This window comes from Sporisorium graminicola, chromosome SGRAM_1 (genome assembly GCF_005498985.1).
Source record: "Sporisorium graminicola strain CBS 10092 chromosome SGRAM_1, whole genome shotgun sequence".
Taxonomy (NCBI): domain Eukaryota; kingdom Fungi; phylum Basidiomycota; class Ustilaginomycetes; order Ustilaginales; family Ustilaginaceae; genus Sporisorium; species Sporisorium graminicola.
Genome location: NC_043719.1, coordinates 2,862,493 through 2,877,236, shown reverse-complemented (window position 1 = coordinate 2,877,236; position 14,744 = coordinate 2,862,493). Strand labels below are relative to the sequence as shown.

Below are 14,744 nucleotides of genomic sequence, written 5' to 3'. Positions count from 1 at the left end.
CTTTGTCGCGGCTCTGCTGCACTGAATGCCTCTGTGTCGCCGTCTCCCTGGCGCGAAGGAGAGGGCAGACGAAATCACAGTTCGATTCTCGATTCCTCGGTTCCGAAAAAAAAGGTTCGGCCGAGGTAATAGAAAATATATATCTCTCAAATTGTGGCGAGTCCCGGCGTAACATTGTCGTCCAAATATTAAAGTTTTTCTTCCACCACTTAGCCTCCTTCGCGTTGCCTCAACAGCACAGCACAAGCACAAGCCTGACAACCATCTCGTTCTTGCTCACTGGTTCAGAGGCTGGTGATTGGCTGAAATTGCAATAAGGATGAATTGCGTGAACAGCTGCTGCTACACAACTGAACGCGCCCGATGTCATCAATCTAGGGCACAGGGCACAGGCTTGCGAGGGACCAGCAAAGGTGCCTGTGTCTTGCCCGCCTCCTTGCTGGACCTCCGCAGACTGAGCTTCGCCACCAGCGATCTGCAGTTCGGCACAGTCGGCGATGGCGGACCGGAATCCTGGGTGCAACTTGGAGCATCAGAGTGCAATAACTCGACTGTTGTGTCTCCAGAGGCAGTCGAACTAATGAAAGTCGGACCAGCAGCTTGAGCATTCGGATGGAGCTGTCCAGACAAACGACGACCAAAGCTGCGTCGCCGAGGAGGGATCACAGGCCCGCCAGACAGTGACGGCAACGTTCCTGCAGCCCTGTCTGCAGAATTGGAGAGCGACGGTGACGGAGTCTTGCACCGCGTGGGGCTGCTCGGCGTAAACTTAGCCGCTGCCTGTGTACCGTTTGCAATAGGAGGAGCAACGTTGCCGGCACCCAGGTCGAGGTTGAGTCCATGCCTCTCCTGTTGTTGTTGCTGCTGTTGCCGTTTGAAAGCCTCTAGCCACTGTTTCGCTTGCTCCTCTCTTTCGGCAAGCATGATCTGACGTCCCGGCGCAACGTCAAATTTTGGCGCAACCAGATTGCCCCATGCATCCGTCGAGAAGGAGCATGACGGCATGTGCGAGTTCTTCAGCACCACGCCAGGGATCTTCTCCGCCGGCAGCTGAGGCGTCGGTGGCGTTACCATCACCTGCACCTCCCCGAACCACGCTCTTTGTAGCGGCAGCGGTGAGGGGCAGCTCACCGCACGCTGCTGGAGCGCAGCACTCACCGGTGGTGTACCTCGTCCGTAGACGTTGCCGCACCCGGAAACGACGCGGCTCGAAATCTCGTCGAGCGATGGCGGTCTTCGTGGCGCCCCGTGACCAAGCCGCATAGCAGAAGCACGACGAGGGGGGACCGCAACGTTTCGCCCCAAGCGCTGCAGCATGTTCATGCTCGCACGTCGGCGCGCTTCGGAATCGCTGCCGCTGGAGGAGCTCGTGAGGGTGCTGCACTCGCTTTCATCGCTCGAAGAGTCGTCTTCGAGACGAATACGCACGGGTACGACGATGCCGTGACCCTCACTGGTCGCTGAGGAAGACGTCAGTCTGCGCGACTGGTACGATGTGTAGCCAACAACGTCAAAAGAGTTTTCGTCCTGATCTCGCAACTCATCGACATCCATATGACCTCTGGTGGGCCAAAAGACGTCTGACGTCCGTTGCGCCAAACTTTCGGCCATGACCATCTGAGTGCGATCATGCCGGTTCAGCACTGGCTGCACGTGCAAATTGGCCTCTTGCCCTTCAGACCGCTCGTCTGAAGCGCCATTCGGAGTCCGCTTCGACCAGACCCAGTCGCCGGTCGCGTCAAAGGCCCCAAACGCAGTCGCAGGTCTGTCGTCTTGACCGTGGAACAGCGTATGACGATTCGGAGGAGGCGACGACTCGGGGGTCGAGACCGAGTCGCTGCTATCTGCACTGTCCGTGCTGTCGCCGTCTTCGTCATCGTCTCCCCTTCCTTCATCGTCCTCGTCTTCATCCCCTTCAACTGCCTCCTCTCCATCTTCCCCGGCGTCCTCGCCGGAGTTGCTATCGCTGTCGTACCACACTACGGATTGATCCATACTCAAAGCAGATTTGAGTCGATCTTTCTTGTCTGAGTAAATCTTGACGTTGGCAGGTGTGGCTTTCGATTGAGTGGCAGCCATCTTGTTTCGTGGTGATTGGTGGGGCACAAACTGTAGTCGAGTGTGGATCGTTGTACCTTGATAAATTGCGCTGGACCGGTACTGGAAAGGACTGTTTAGTGAAGCTGGGTCCGGCCCGAACTTTTCGTTGAGAGGAAGGTAGACGGGAAGGTCGAAGGAGTGTTACGAAAGCACCGGGCCTCGTAGAAGGATGGTAGTAGTGGAGCGTAAACGAGAAAGCACACAGCGAGACGGGTAGAGGGACGACAACCGACGTCAGAGTGTGCTGTTCAAACCCTCTTTTCTTTTGTATGAATCGGCTTCTTTGTGGCCGGCTACTATACGGTCCCACACTCGGCAGCTGCACGAAGCGGCCGTGCACGAAAGGCATGATGCGAGGGTTCGGTCCCACACACTCCTAAAGTAAACTAGCTTCATCAGGCTCCCCAGCATCCCGGTCAAACCCTCTCTGCAGGGCGGTCTCCTAGTGAAGATTAACCTGCGGCCCGAAGCTTAAGATACCGGAGGCTTTCTTGGAAAAGATGCGAAGAGATGAAGTGTCTGGAGAAGGAAGGGGGGGACACGACGGCTTCATGAAGGCAAGCTGTCGGATAGATTGTGATTGATCCTTAGAATGCGCCACCCTGCAGCAGGACAGGGCGATTTTGGGACATATTGGACGGTCAGTTGGTCGATCCTTCGATAGGAGAACTCGCACTCCTTGGTAGCAGTTTGCAATGACAAAAGCAGCTGGACCACGTCACAGTTACGAAATCAGGTCGAGCCAACACCCTTTGCTTTTGATCTTTCATCACTGCAGCTCTTCCCACATTGAGAATCCGCCAGCAGCTGGATAGGAAGGTCTGTCGGGGTGCGTCATTGTCGAACCAGTATGCAGAGTGAAAGGAAAGAGGGCCGCGCCAACCTCGTCTAATGAGAACAGAGCTGCAGGCATATGCTGCATTGACGTTGGTCAACGCAATGCACGGGATAGCTCACAAACAGGCGAAATCGCCCAGCGCGGCTGCCTCGCGCTGTTTGACGCCTGGCGCCGCGACTTCAGCTGCAGTCTCATCGTGTGAGCGATTTGGACCCTGGCTTTTCAAAAGAAAAATGGGACTTTGATGGAACATTAAACGTGGCGGTGGATGGGTTCTCTCACAAAAAGCAATCTTCACCGTTCCTACGACCACAACCGCCTGCTTTAGTCCGGATGCAACTGCCAGTATGATATAAGTTGTTCTGATGCGAGAAAGTACAAGGATATAGGAGCTCAATGGTCCTTTGAAAAAAGGGTAGGCCTGTCTAGAAGTAAAAGTGTAAGAAATGCATGGCAAGTGAAATGGGTCGAACCTGGAGGAGAGCAATGGGGGGCCAGGAGCAGTGAACGAAGACATATCAGGGATCCGCCGCAGAGCCATTCGCCTTCTCAGCCGCAGCGATGCGAGCCGCAACAGCGAGGTCGGCTTTAGGGCCCTTGTTCACACTCAAGCTTCGCGTCGGCGTAGCCGCACCAGGAGGCGTCGTGGCCGGCTTGTCATCGACCTCGCCCGCCTCCCTGCGCTTGATCATCTCGGACTCGGAGATCATGTGGCTCTTGGGGTGGGGCGGGACGTAGTTCTTCTGCATGGCAAGCTGTTCATCCAGCAGCCCGGCCGAGGCGGCGATGAAGCCGAGGAAAGGCGGCGAAGGGTTGAGCGGTCGCGAGCAGAATTCCGGGTGCGCCTGCATACCCACAAAGTACGGGTGGTGGCGTAACTCGGCGATCTGCATACGCTCACCCTTCTCGTCCCTTCCAACGAACTTGAGCTCGTCGACGCCCGTGAACACTTCCTCCTTGGTAGCGGACGAACCAAGCCTTGGCGAAGTGAAGGGTGCGGCAGGGATGTCGCTGGGGATCTTTTGCGGTGTCGCTTTCGCCGACGGGTTGGCGGCGGCGCTCTCGATGCGCTCAACATATTCCGGGTTGACCTCGTATCGGTGACGGTGGCGCTCCCACACGACAGGCTGGCCGCCGTAGAGCTGCTGGATCTTGCTCCACTTGTCGGCGCCCTTCTGAAAGATGGAAGGTCGCAAGCCGAGACGCATGGTTCCACCGAGATGTGTCTTGCTGATTTCGGGCATGTAGATGATGACGGGGTCCTTGCAGTCAGCGTCGAGTTCGGCAGAGCCAGCGGTCTCGATGCCGAGGACGTTTCGGACGTATTCGATGACGGCGATCTGGAAACCGAGGCAGATTCCAAGGTAAGGGACACGCTTCTCTCGTGCCCAGCGTGCTGCGCTAATCATGCCCTCGGTACCACGCGTGCCGAAGCCACCGGGCACGAGGATGCCCTTGGCGGAACAGAGTGCCTGCCAGGCCTGGTGGTATTTGACCGGATTTTCGCTTTCAGCAACAGGCTCGAGGTCGCTCGATTCGACCCACTTGAGCTCGAGCTTGCGGTGGCACCGGAGGGCAGCGTGCTCGAGCGACTTGACGACCGACATGTACGAATCGTGCAGCGAGGTGTACTTGCCAACAAGGACGATCTCGACTTTGTCGATCATGCGGTCGTGACCGACAGTGAGGTCGCGCCATCGTCTGCGGAGCTCGTTGCCCTGATCCTTCATGGGACGTGCGATGCTTCCGTTGACGTCGAGACCAAGACGCTTCTGGAAGAAGCGGACCATGCCTTGCTCCTCGAGCAAGAGCGGAACGTGGTAGGTGGAGGAGACGTCGTGAACGGCCATGACCTGCTCAGGACCGACGTGGCAGAACATGGAGAGCTTGTTGATGACAGCGCGCTCGAGAGGAACGGGGCAGCGGGCGGCGATCATGTCCGGCACGAGACCGAGACCACGCAGATCGCGGATAGCCGCCTGGGTAGGTTTGGTCTTCTGCTCGCCACCGATGACGGGCACCAGACTGACGTGAATGAGGGCAAAGTTGTCGTGGCCGACACGGAACTGGAACTGACGCATGGCCTCGACGAAGGGCGCCGATTCGATGTCACCGACGGTACCGCCGAGCTCGATGATGCAGACTTCGGGAGACTCGCCGCTGCCATCGACGGGTCGCTGAGCTACACGCTCGATCCAGTCCTGAATAGCGTTGGTGAGATGGGGAACGATCTGGACCGTCTTGCCGAGGTAGTCGCCCTTTCGCTCCTTTTCAATGACCTCACGGTAGATCTTGCCGGTGGTAATGTTGTTGTCGCGGCTCAAGGTGACGTCGAGGTATCGCTCGTAGTTGCCAAGATCGAGATCAGCCTCTCCTCCATCGTCAAGGACATAGACTTCACCGTGCTCGGTGGGAGACATGGTACCGGCATCAATGTTCATGTAGGGGTCGACCTTGATGGCAGTGACACGAAGACCGAGCGTCTTGAGCAAAAGACCGGTAGAGGAGGCGATAACGCCCTTGCCGATGCCGGAGATGACACCTCCGCTGACCACGATGTACTTCATCTTGTTGTCGCGTGCAAGAAGGAGGATGAGAACCCTTTATGCTTTGTCAATGCTGCTATTTGATAGATCCTGCGACGACCTCGAATCGCAGTGCCTCGTTTAGTGCAAAGCTGTGGTGCTGCCTTTGTTGATAAGTTTGGGCGGAAGGATTGATGTCCCTTGCAGAGTCGACAGCGAGAAGATGAAGAAGCAGCAAGAGTGTTGGATGAGGTAGGAGGTAATAGGTCGTCAAGATGGCCCTTGAACGACTCGACGAAGCTATGCAACTGCGACTGCTCAGCACTAAAATTCTTCCAAGAGCAGCGAGCGTCATGTCGAGTAAGGAAATTTTTTCTGACTGCGACTTTTTTTCTGCATTTCTTTTTGCGGTTGTAAACTCTGAACCGTGCTCAAGTGCCTTAACATGAACGTGCTCGCAGTCAATACCGTTGACTCCAATCAACGCGTCGCGCGATTCGGAGGCCTCGGCTGCTGAGGTTCTGAGCGAGAGATAGACGGACCCTGAGCGGGAGGAGGCTGGAAAAAGTTGCAGCTGCAAAGCGCGATAATGCAGAAAAAGGTCGCAAAGTGGAGCTGCTGCCCCTCAAAATCGCAGTTGACGCATCCGCGGGGCAGCCAGCGATGCTCAGCCAGAATCAAGTGTTGGATCCGAGAGCAACACTTTTGGATCGTTAATCAAACGCTTGACACATCCAAGGCGCGAGAGCAACTCTCGTAGTCTCCTTCCACCTTTCTCTTCGCTCCATCATCACTGAATCTATCATGCCGAGCTCGACAAGGCGCCGTCGAGTCGATGACAGCGAGGATGAGACAGAAGACGTTGCTCCACCTTCACAGCGACGATCACAACACACCAAATCCACGAATCGCGCCACTCCCTCTTCAGCAGCCGGACCTAGCGGGGCTCGCAACAATGCTGCGGCATCGTCATCACAAGCTGGTGCATCCAACGGTGCTGACCTCGGGGCAGAGCTCAGACCGCAACCACTGGGTCGAGAGCATGTGCCCAACGTAAGGAGTTTAATGGCCGAACTCAAATCGCAGGATCAGAGCATTCTCAAATGTATAGAGTTGCTCAACGAGACGGCAGAGCAGCTGGCAGAGGCATTCCGCGCGCAAGATGAATGCAATGAGCTGGAGCGCGCCGATGCCGATCTGCGCGAACTGATCGATGCGCAGGCAGAAAAGGCAATCCGCAGAAAGGTCCTCGACGAGATTGCGCAGGACTTGCATACGGGTGTTGACATGGTACGTAGCAGATCTCTCAACAGCGACAATGGTTGGCGCCGATCTTTCAGCTCACTGATAACTTGGTTCGTCACTCGTTCTTGCCTCGTGTTGCAAACAGGATGATCCAGCAAAGCGCTACAAAGAAGACGTACAAACGCAGCTCGACACATACAACAAGCAAACCTCTCGTCAAAAGTACGCCAAGAACACAGACTATCACAACTTCAAAAACACGGTATGGGTGACAAAGGAAGACGGACCCATGCCGCTCGTCAAGGATCTCATCCCTGCAGAACCAGGCGACGACGATGCCTCCGACGACGACGACGATGTTCAGACCGGTGGCGTGGTGCAAAACTTCCGCTGTCCGCTCACCACGAATATCCTGGAAGATCCTCTCTCAAAGTACGTCCCTCGCTGCCCGCTGTCTGTTGCAACTCAATGGCCCGTCCGCTCTTCTAATCTCCTGTTTCGCACTGCTTTTTCCCTTTCGCACCGGCACAGCACCCTCTGCACGCACTCGTATTCGCGCGCTGCCATCACAGAATACGTTGCAGCAGGCAATAACCGCTGTCCAGCTTCCTCGTGCATGGCCAACGTCAGCATGCGATCGCTCAAACAGGATCCACTCCTGGTCAAGAAAGTGGCGGCCTTCAAGAGACGAGAAGAAGAGCGTCTCATCGCTCGACGACAAACCTCCACCGTCTTGTATTGAAATCAGCTCAACACACATTTTGCATTCACGATCCATCTCACTCGTGATCAAGCAAACGCCTTCAGCGAGAAGCTTCTTCTGAGAAGGAGGGGGAAAATGTAACAACGTTGCATGTGACGATACGAATACTGTAAAGTGTGCAAGATAGGGACAGGGGAAGGCGTGCGCGTCGCTCTTAGGCAATGGCGCTCATGACAAGTTGGCAGGCGGCGTCGGACTCGGCTCGTACCGACAACTCCATGGTCACGCCCTGTCCAGCAGCAAACGTCATCCTGCACCTTGTCAAAGCCTTGACCGGCTTGCCTGGAGACGCCACGGCACCGGACAGATTCAACGTATGCACCGACGTGGACGAGGGCGATTCCGTACCACCCAGCGGCATCATGCCTAACAGCTCGATCAGCGTATCGCAGGCCGTCTTGAGTCCATCGAGCGCGGTGAGTGCAAACGTCTCGGTGGCAGTAGGTGCCGAAGCGAGCTTGTCCCACTCCTCGCCAAAGTTGGCGTAGACCGGCTTGATGTAGTCGGCCACACCGAGCTCGAGCTCTTCGGTCTGATACTCGTCGTCGTAACCCTCTTCCTCGGGCTCGCCCGACGATGGATCCACTTCCTTCGACACGAAGCGCAGCGTGTTGGAGAACGTGCCCTGTGCATAGTCGGTCGCGCCGCCTTCGCGTGTGAACGAGACGTAGACCGCTCCACTCGGACTCTGTGCCGACAGCGCTGGCACTGTGACGATAAAGTCTTCCCGGAGACCCGCCTCCGCAGCGCCTCCGACGACCACGGCAATGTTTTCGAGCACAGTATCTGGCAAAGTGTTTGTGACGTTGTACTGGATGACGACGTGTTCGGCAAAGATGTGCTTAACCGCACTGACGACGTACTCGGTCTCTGACTCGGTGAGCTCGACCGGCTTTGAGGAGCTCTTTAGCACAGGTCCGTAGTCGGCAAACTGCGGCACCTCGGCGAGCTGCTTGGCGTACAGCGTCTCGGAGTCGGCCGAGGAAGCCGTCTTGGACGTGGAAGCGCCGTTGTTGGAAGCATTGTGCACGCTCTGCGAGCTGTCGGCTGCCATGGCGACGCTGGCGGTGGCTTCGCTTTTAGCGCGCAGTGCCTCCTGACGTGCCTCTTCGCGCGTGACACGTGGAATCTTGGTAATGTCAAAGCCGCTCGTGGACGAGGAGGGATCTGAGACGTACGACTGAAGCGCCGACTCGAGCGCCGTGAGCTTGTAGCTCGACTCGTCGTTGACCACCTTGGCCGCCAACCTCGACTCGCGCAGCACACGCAGGTACATGGCAGCACGGTCGCGCACCTCGTCATCCACGTCGTCGAGGCATCTCTCGAGGAGCACCTTGATGCGCGCGTTCAGCGCCTTGTCCGCAATGCCGAACTTGGCAAGCGAGCTGACAGCGGCAGCACGAACGATGGCGTTTTCGAGAATGACACGGTTGTAAATGTAACGGATGTACTTGTGAGGCTGGGGCATCTTGGGACCTTCGACACCAAGTAGGTGGAGAATTCGCACGCTGAGCTTGGTGAATTCGCAGTCCTCGATGAACTCGCAGAGGTGGGCGAGTGCGGTCTCCTTGCACTCGCCAATGAATTTGATCATGTCAAAGATGGCTTCGACGACAGCGCGCTTGTATTCGAAACCGCCCTCGTCGCGCAGAACGCCAGCGAGGAAGCTAAGCATGACAGTCTGCTTGGAAGGGAACTTGAGGCAGAGGCTGCGAATAGCGTCGACGACGATCACCTTGAACTCGTCGCTGATCTCGGACATGAAGCCAGTGATCTGCTTCATGAGACGGTCAACCGACGCTTCGTTGCCGGTCTTGAGCAGCGTGGTAATAGCGTAGGTGGCGATGCTCCTGTTGGTGTCGGTGATGAGGTTCTCCATGTCGACGTTGCATGTCTGCACAGCAGCGGGCTGTGTCTGAGCCAGCTTGGCGAGCGTTCGAATGGCAGCAAACTTGAGCGTCGACTTGGGCGAAGAGAGGAAGAGCTGAAGCACAGCGATGGGTCGGTAGAGGTCCTGGGTCGAGACGTTCTTCATCTCGCAAATGACACGGGCAGCCTCGTAGTTAACCATGTCGCTCTTGTGACGCAGCCAGCCCTCGAGGAGCTCCATCATGGGTGCGCGGAGGTTGAGGTCCTCCTCAGCCACCTTGGCAGCGTATCGGACGAGCATGCAGATAGCGTAAGGGCTGCGGAGGACGCTACCTTGGCCGCTCGAAGCGCCTCCGCGACCTCCGCCGAGCTGCTGTACAAGCTTGGTGATGGCCATTCGGTCGCCCTGACGAATGAGGTAAAGGAGACCAAGGGCGTGGTACTGAGTGATGTAGCTACTGCTGGCGACAGCCTGATAGGCGCTCTGCGCTTGTGACTGGGAAGAGCCGAAGCCAAGATAGCTGCCCGCACCTGCAAAGCCGCTAGAGAAGCCTGCGCCAGAGGAACCCTTGGAGTTGATGGCCTCCTGCGCTTCGTTGCCCCACCTGCGCACGACATCTCTGGCGGCGATCTGAAGCTGGTAGGCCGAGACGAGGGCGGCAGAGCTGATAGAGGTGTTTTTGTCAACGATGGCAGATTTGAAGAAACGCTCGAGGCCTTGGACCATAGACGGGTCGACGACGCGGCTGAGACCACGAATGGCGTTGGGACGATAGATGACTTCGACGTTTGGCTGCATGTCCTTCATGATGGAGGCGGTGACCATGATGACATCATCGGAGAAGGGGCAAAGCTCCTTGATGGCAAGGTAGACCATCTGACGCAGTGCAGGGTCCTTGTGCTGGAAGAGCTTGGTAGCGCCAAAGAAGAGGGTGGTGGCCTCCTGTCGGCTGAAGGTCTCGCCCATGTACAGGAGGTAGATGACCTTGGTGAGAAGGATGCGGCATTTGCGAGGGCTGATGGGTGTTTCGTTGAAGACACGAGCTTCTTGAATGACCGAGGTCTTGTCCTGGTAGAAGCCGGTAGCCCCGACCTCTTCATCCTTCTTGAACGACATGATGATGTTCTAAGAGGGATGCAGCCGGACTAGCACACGTCACGGGGGGTGGGAAGTCGAGACGAGTCACTACTGCCAGTAAGCTGCAATGTCGTGGAGAGGAAGGCGGAGAGCGGAGGCGTGATAGGGTGAGAGAAGAAGTGTTGATGTAGTTACGTCGATTGAGGCTTCGCGTGTCGAGGCTGTTGCGGCCGTTGCTGTTGCGGTCGCTGCGTTCGTTGTGTGTGGATCGAGCGTCAGTGTGTGTGTGTGTGTGTGTGTGTGTGTGTCTGTCTCTCTCTCTCTCTCTCTCTCTCTCTCTCTCTCTCTCTCTGTCTCTCTGTCTCTCTGCCTGTGCTTGTAATTTCAGAAGTTGAACTGCAAGCTTCCAGCTCAACACCTCGCGAATTGTGTGAGCGCCTTCCTGACGCGGGTTCGACCGCCAAAAACTTGGTCGGTGCGCTGGCTCTCTCTACTTTGTGTAAGATTCGAGATTGTGATCGGGCATTTCCTTTCAGATTTTTTTATGACAGATGCATACATAATCACTTATTGAATAAGCTGTAAATTCAGGATAGTCTAACATGCTTTAACAGTTTTGACATCGAGATTCGGCCTTGCCCCGATGGCTCATGAATCTAAGAAAGAGAAAGGAAAGGGACATCTGGACGATGATGCTCGCGATAATGAGTAGATATGACGACCCCGGCGGTTGTCTCTTGCTGTGGTGTGATTGTGAGCGATCCAATAAGGCGGCTCAGGTGGTTACTGCTCGACACGCTAGTGTGAATCACGTCAGACGAGGACGAAAAGAGGCAATCGACACTCTTTTCATTTTTCATGCGTCTTGCGTGAGAGGGACCCTCATTGACCTCACCTCACCTCTCAGCATCGACGCTCATCGCATGTGAGATCTGCAGAGTCAAAGCTGCAGGTCCTTGCAGCACTCCCGATTCTTGCGGTGTGTGGGCCTCAAGCTTTGAGAAGAAACCCAACCAAAATCGCACGCTGCCCGGCAAGGACAGCCGTCCGGGCTTCATGGATGTGGTCCGGCTTCTAGGTGGATTGCGGACTGACAATGTGCTGTCGTTGATGCACCACGGCGGTGACCGAGATCTCGATAAGGCGCACTCTCTCGCCTCTCTCTCTCTCTCTTTCTCACAAAAGAGCACAGGTGGAGTGGGTCCATTGTGTCTCTCCCACCTTGGTCTTTTTGGTTAGAGAAAGAGAGAGAAAGAGGGCGGCGCTGAGGTTTGCATCCGAACCACGGAAGGACCCGTCTTTTGCGTGGCTTTGAAAAAGTTTGTTTGGATGCGAAAAGAAGGAAGCGAAGGTCAAGGTGGGCAATAGGCGGGTGCCTGTGGAGATGTGCCTCTGCTGGATGAGTTGGCATCCGATTTCGGATTCTGAACCATGGCAAAGGATGCAAGGCATTCATTCTCGCATGCTAAAATCCGCGGCTGAGCAGCGAGCAGCGCGCGCTGTGCTGTGTGGTGCAGTGTGGTGCCGTCCGCGTCGCAACGTGCTCGACATTTTTTGAAAGCGTTTCTGCGGTGGAGCATTGGCTGCTTGCTGCTCGTCCTCGTCAGCTCGCTCTAGCCATGCCGAATAGCCAACGACAATCAACCTCGCTTCTCGCTTCGTCTGACCATCATTCGTATTCGCCATCTTGACCATCTCTGAGCCTTTCTTGCAACACCAGAAAATCAACGCCCCCTTTTGCTAGCTATCCAATCATCGCAGCACCCCCTGTTCGCCAGCAGCAAAGCCTCGGCCACACGACTCGCCTCCAAAACGCTTCTTGGCTGACTTCAGCGGAATATCGATTCGACCGTATCAGCGCGGCTATCTTCGGTTCTTCCTACTTGCCTCTCTGCTGCAGTCTCAGTCGCAGCCTTTTTTCCTCGGCACCGTGCCCCCTTCCTCTCGCTGCCTCTGTCCTCTGCGCCATCATTGTTTCTCACCAACACATCAACCCTTTGGTCTCCGCTGCTACGCCATCCTCGCGTCGTCGTCTTGAAGGATTCGACTTCCACCTCTTGCCCCAGCAACCATATTACATCTACCGCATAGCTTGGCAGCATTTCGACCCTTATCGAGGCTTTGGCCGAAAGAATGCCATTCGAGGAGAGTCCCAACTCCTTCCTCTTTGGACTCAACCAGTTCACATCTCCTGCCGCCGACTCACAGAACGACAGCGGAAACAACTCGCGCTCCGACAGCATGCTCGCCAATCTTGACGCTTTCGCCGTTGCCGACGACGTCGCCGGCGGCTCCACACACAACGATGCTAACGGCGGTCAGGCACCCAACTTTGCCGATCAACTAGCTCTGTGGACCAACGCCAACTTCAGTTTTGACGGTCCCACCGGCCACGCCTTGCTAGGCGATGAAGAAAAGGAAAAGGAGGAAGCAGAGCACAACCGACGACGCGAAGACGAGAACCGTCGCAACCAGGAGGAGGAGCGAGAGAGGCTTGCGAGAAATGCCGCTGCAAGCTCTCGAGGAAGCCATGCACTTCGCGGCAAGGCTCGTGAGGTAGACTCGAATGCTTCAGGATCCGCCCAGCCGTATCCACCCTCATCTCAGCCGCACACGCCCTCGCCGCACCCGTCGCAGCAACAGCAGCAGCCGCATCAGTCCTATTTCCCCGGTGCGCCAAACTTCAATGCATCGGTGCGACCATCGCCTGCGACCAACCCTCCCGCGCCGGGTGTTGGTGGTGCTTTCCAGCTCTTTAACGGTTTCCCGCATCTCCAGCACTCCGGTGGTCATGCTGGTCAAAACCAGCAACCTTCATCGCAGCCTGGCTTCGGCGTTTCGGGCCCGCTTGACATGACGTCTGCCCTTGCTCTGCAGCACCTCTTGGCTAGCAATCCGCTCGCCCTCGCCAGCTTGAGCCAACTCGCGGGCCTCACCAACCCACAATTGCAGTCCCATCTGGCTGGAATCGTAAACGGAGGCGCTGGAGTAAACGGTTTCAATCCAGCTCAGCAGCAGGGTGGTGCACCGCAGCAGCACGCCCAGCAGACGCATGCCAACGGTCCAGTCGGCGCTGGGCCATCTCCCTGGCTCGCTACCTCTCGCAATGGTAGCATCAGCGGTCCGTCGCCTCAGAACGTTAATTGGGGTCCACAGCTCAGCGGCAGCGGTCTATCGGCTGCTTCACCTGCTCAGAACCCTGCGGCCAATCCCTCTGGTGTCAATGGTCAGGTCAACGGCACGGGGCCGCACTCGAGCTCGGGAGACAACTCTACGAACAGCACTGATGCAGCCAGTCGGCAAGCTGATGAGGCGGGCGCGTCTGCCTCAGGATCAGGCTCTGCGCCCTCCAAGAAGAAGCGCACCAGCACATCCGAGGGCAAAAGAGCCCAGATCGAAGCCGACGCCGAAGACTCGGACGAGACCTTCGGCCGCCTCGAAGACATTGAGCGACGCTACGAGATCCCACCGCTCAAGCTCATCGACACGGGTAATCCGGAAGCCGACGCTGAGGCGAATCGTCTGGCGATCGAAGAAGACAAGCGCAGACGCAATACGGCCGCATCGGCGCGTTTCCGTATCAAGAAGAAGCAGCGAGAGGCCGCACTCGAGCAAGCCGCCAAGGAGCTCCAGCAGCGTTTGGCTGATCTCGAGGCCGAGAACGCCCGTCTGCGAACCGAGAACGGATGGCTGAAGAGCCTGATCACCGTCCGCCCGGACCAAGCCATGCCGGGTGGTCTGGATCAGAGCGCTGTGCCCAACCCGTTTTCGAACATTGCCGGGCCAAGCGGCAGTGGCAGCGCGCAGCTCCAGCACGGATCGGGGCCTTCGACCGCTCATGCTTCTCCCGTACCCAATGGCGATTCGCATTTCAGCACGGACACGCCCGATCGTCAGAGTGGTTTGCATCCGCGTGGCGTCGGCACTTCTGATGATCCTGCTAGGACGAAAGGTGGCTCATCTGGCAAGAACGGCAATGCGAACGGCAGTGCGCTGCTCAAGCGTGATCGCGAAGACTGAGTTCACCAACGCAGCCGTGAAGCGTTTTCGAGGCGAGCGCGCGGAGCGGTGCTGGTCTGCATGTCACTTGGGCTCCAACAGCCCGTATCAGATTGATCCAACTCAATCCTCATGCACACTCAGCACCGCGCCGAACTTCCAGTGCCACCTTCGAAGTAACAGCAACTGTATTTTTCCTCGTTCCTCTCTTTTGTGTAGCAAACAACCTTGCGCAGCATTTGTAAAGCAAGTTATCCTCCCCCTTCTCGGTTCCTCCAACACGGTCCAGAAACAGGTTCTTGTCCGCGCTATACCCCCCTCTCCTTC

General features: G+C 56.8%; 5 protein-coding genes across 5 annotated transcripts; 2 read left to right on the top strand and 3 right to left on the bottom strand.

Moving 5' to 3' along the window:
• Positions 1-369: 369 nt before the first annotated feature.
• Positions 370-2,079, bottom strand: EX895_001007 (uncharacterized protein; the record flags this gene model as incomplete). Its single annotated transcript, XM_029881607.1, has 1 exon — positions 370-2,079. One exon carries the CDS (start codon positions 2,077-2,079, stop codon positions 370-372), a length of 1,710 nt encoding a protein of 569 aa, XP_029742993.1.
• A 1,377-nt stretch (positions 2,080-3,456) lies between these two features.
• Positions 3,457-5,505, bottom strand: EX895_001006 (uncharacterized protein; the record flags this gene model as incomplete). The annotated part of the gene is made up of 1 exon (XM_029881606.1): positions 3,457-5,505. One exon carries the CDS (start codon positions 5,503-5,505, stop codon positions 3,457-3,459), a length of 2,049 nt encoding a protein of 682 aa, XP_029742992.1.
• A 762-nt stretch (positions 5,506-6,267) lies between these two features.
• EX895_001005 (uncharacterized protein) lies at positions 6,268-7,450 on the top strand (the record flags this gene model as incomplete). Its single annotated transcript, XM_029881605.1, has 3 exons — positions 6,268-6,753; positions 6,854-7,140; positions 7,240-7,450. The coding sequence occupies 3 exons, from the start codon at positions 6,268-6,270 to the stop codon at positions 7,448-7,450; spliced, it is 984 nt and encodes a 327-aa protein (XP_029742991.1).
• Positions 7,451-7,625: 175 nt separating this feature from the next.
• EX895_001004 (uncharacterized protein) lies at positions 7,626-10,457 on the bottom strand (the record flags this gene model as incomplete). The annotated part of the gene is made up of 1 exon (XM_029881604.1): positions 7,626-10,457. The coding sequence occupies one exon, from the start codon at positions 10,455-10,457 to the stop codon at positions 7,626-7,628; it is 2,832 nt and encodes a 943-aa protein (XP_029742990.1).
• A 2,094-nt stretch (positions 10,458-12,551) lies between these two features.
• EX895_001003 (uncharacterized protein) lies at positions 12,552-14,438 on the top strand (the record flags this gene model as incomplete). The annotated part of the gene is made up of 1 exon (XM_029881603.1): positions 12,552-14,438. One exon carries the CDS (start codon positions 12,552-12,554, stop codon positions 14,436-14,438), a length of 1,887 nt encoding a protein of 628 aa, XP_029742989.1.
• Positions 14,439-14,744: the final 306 nt, after the last annotated feature.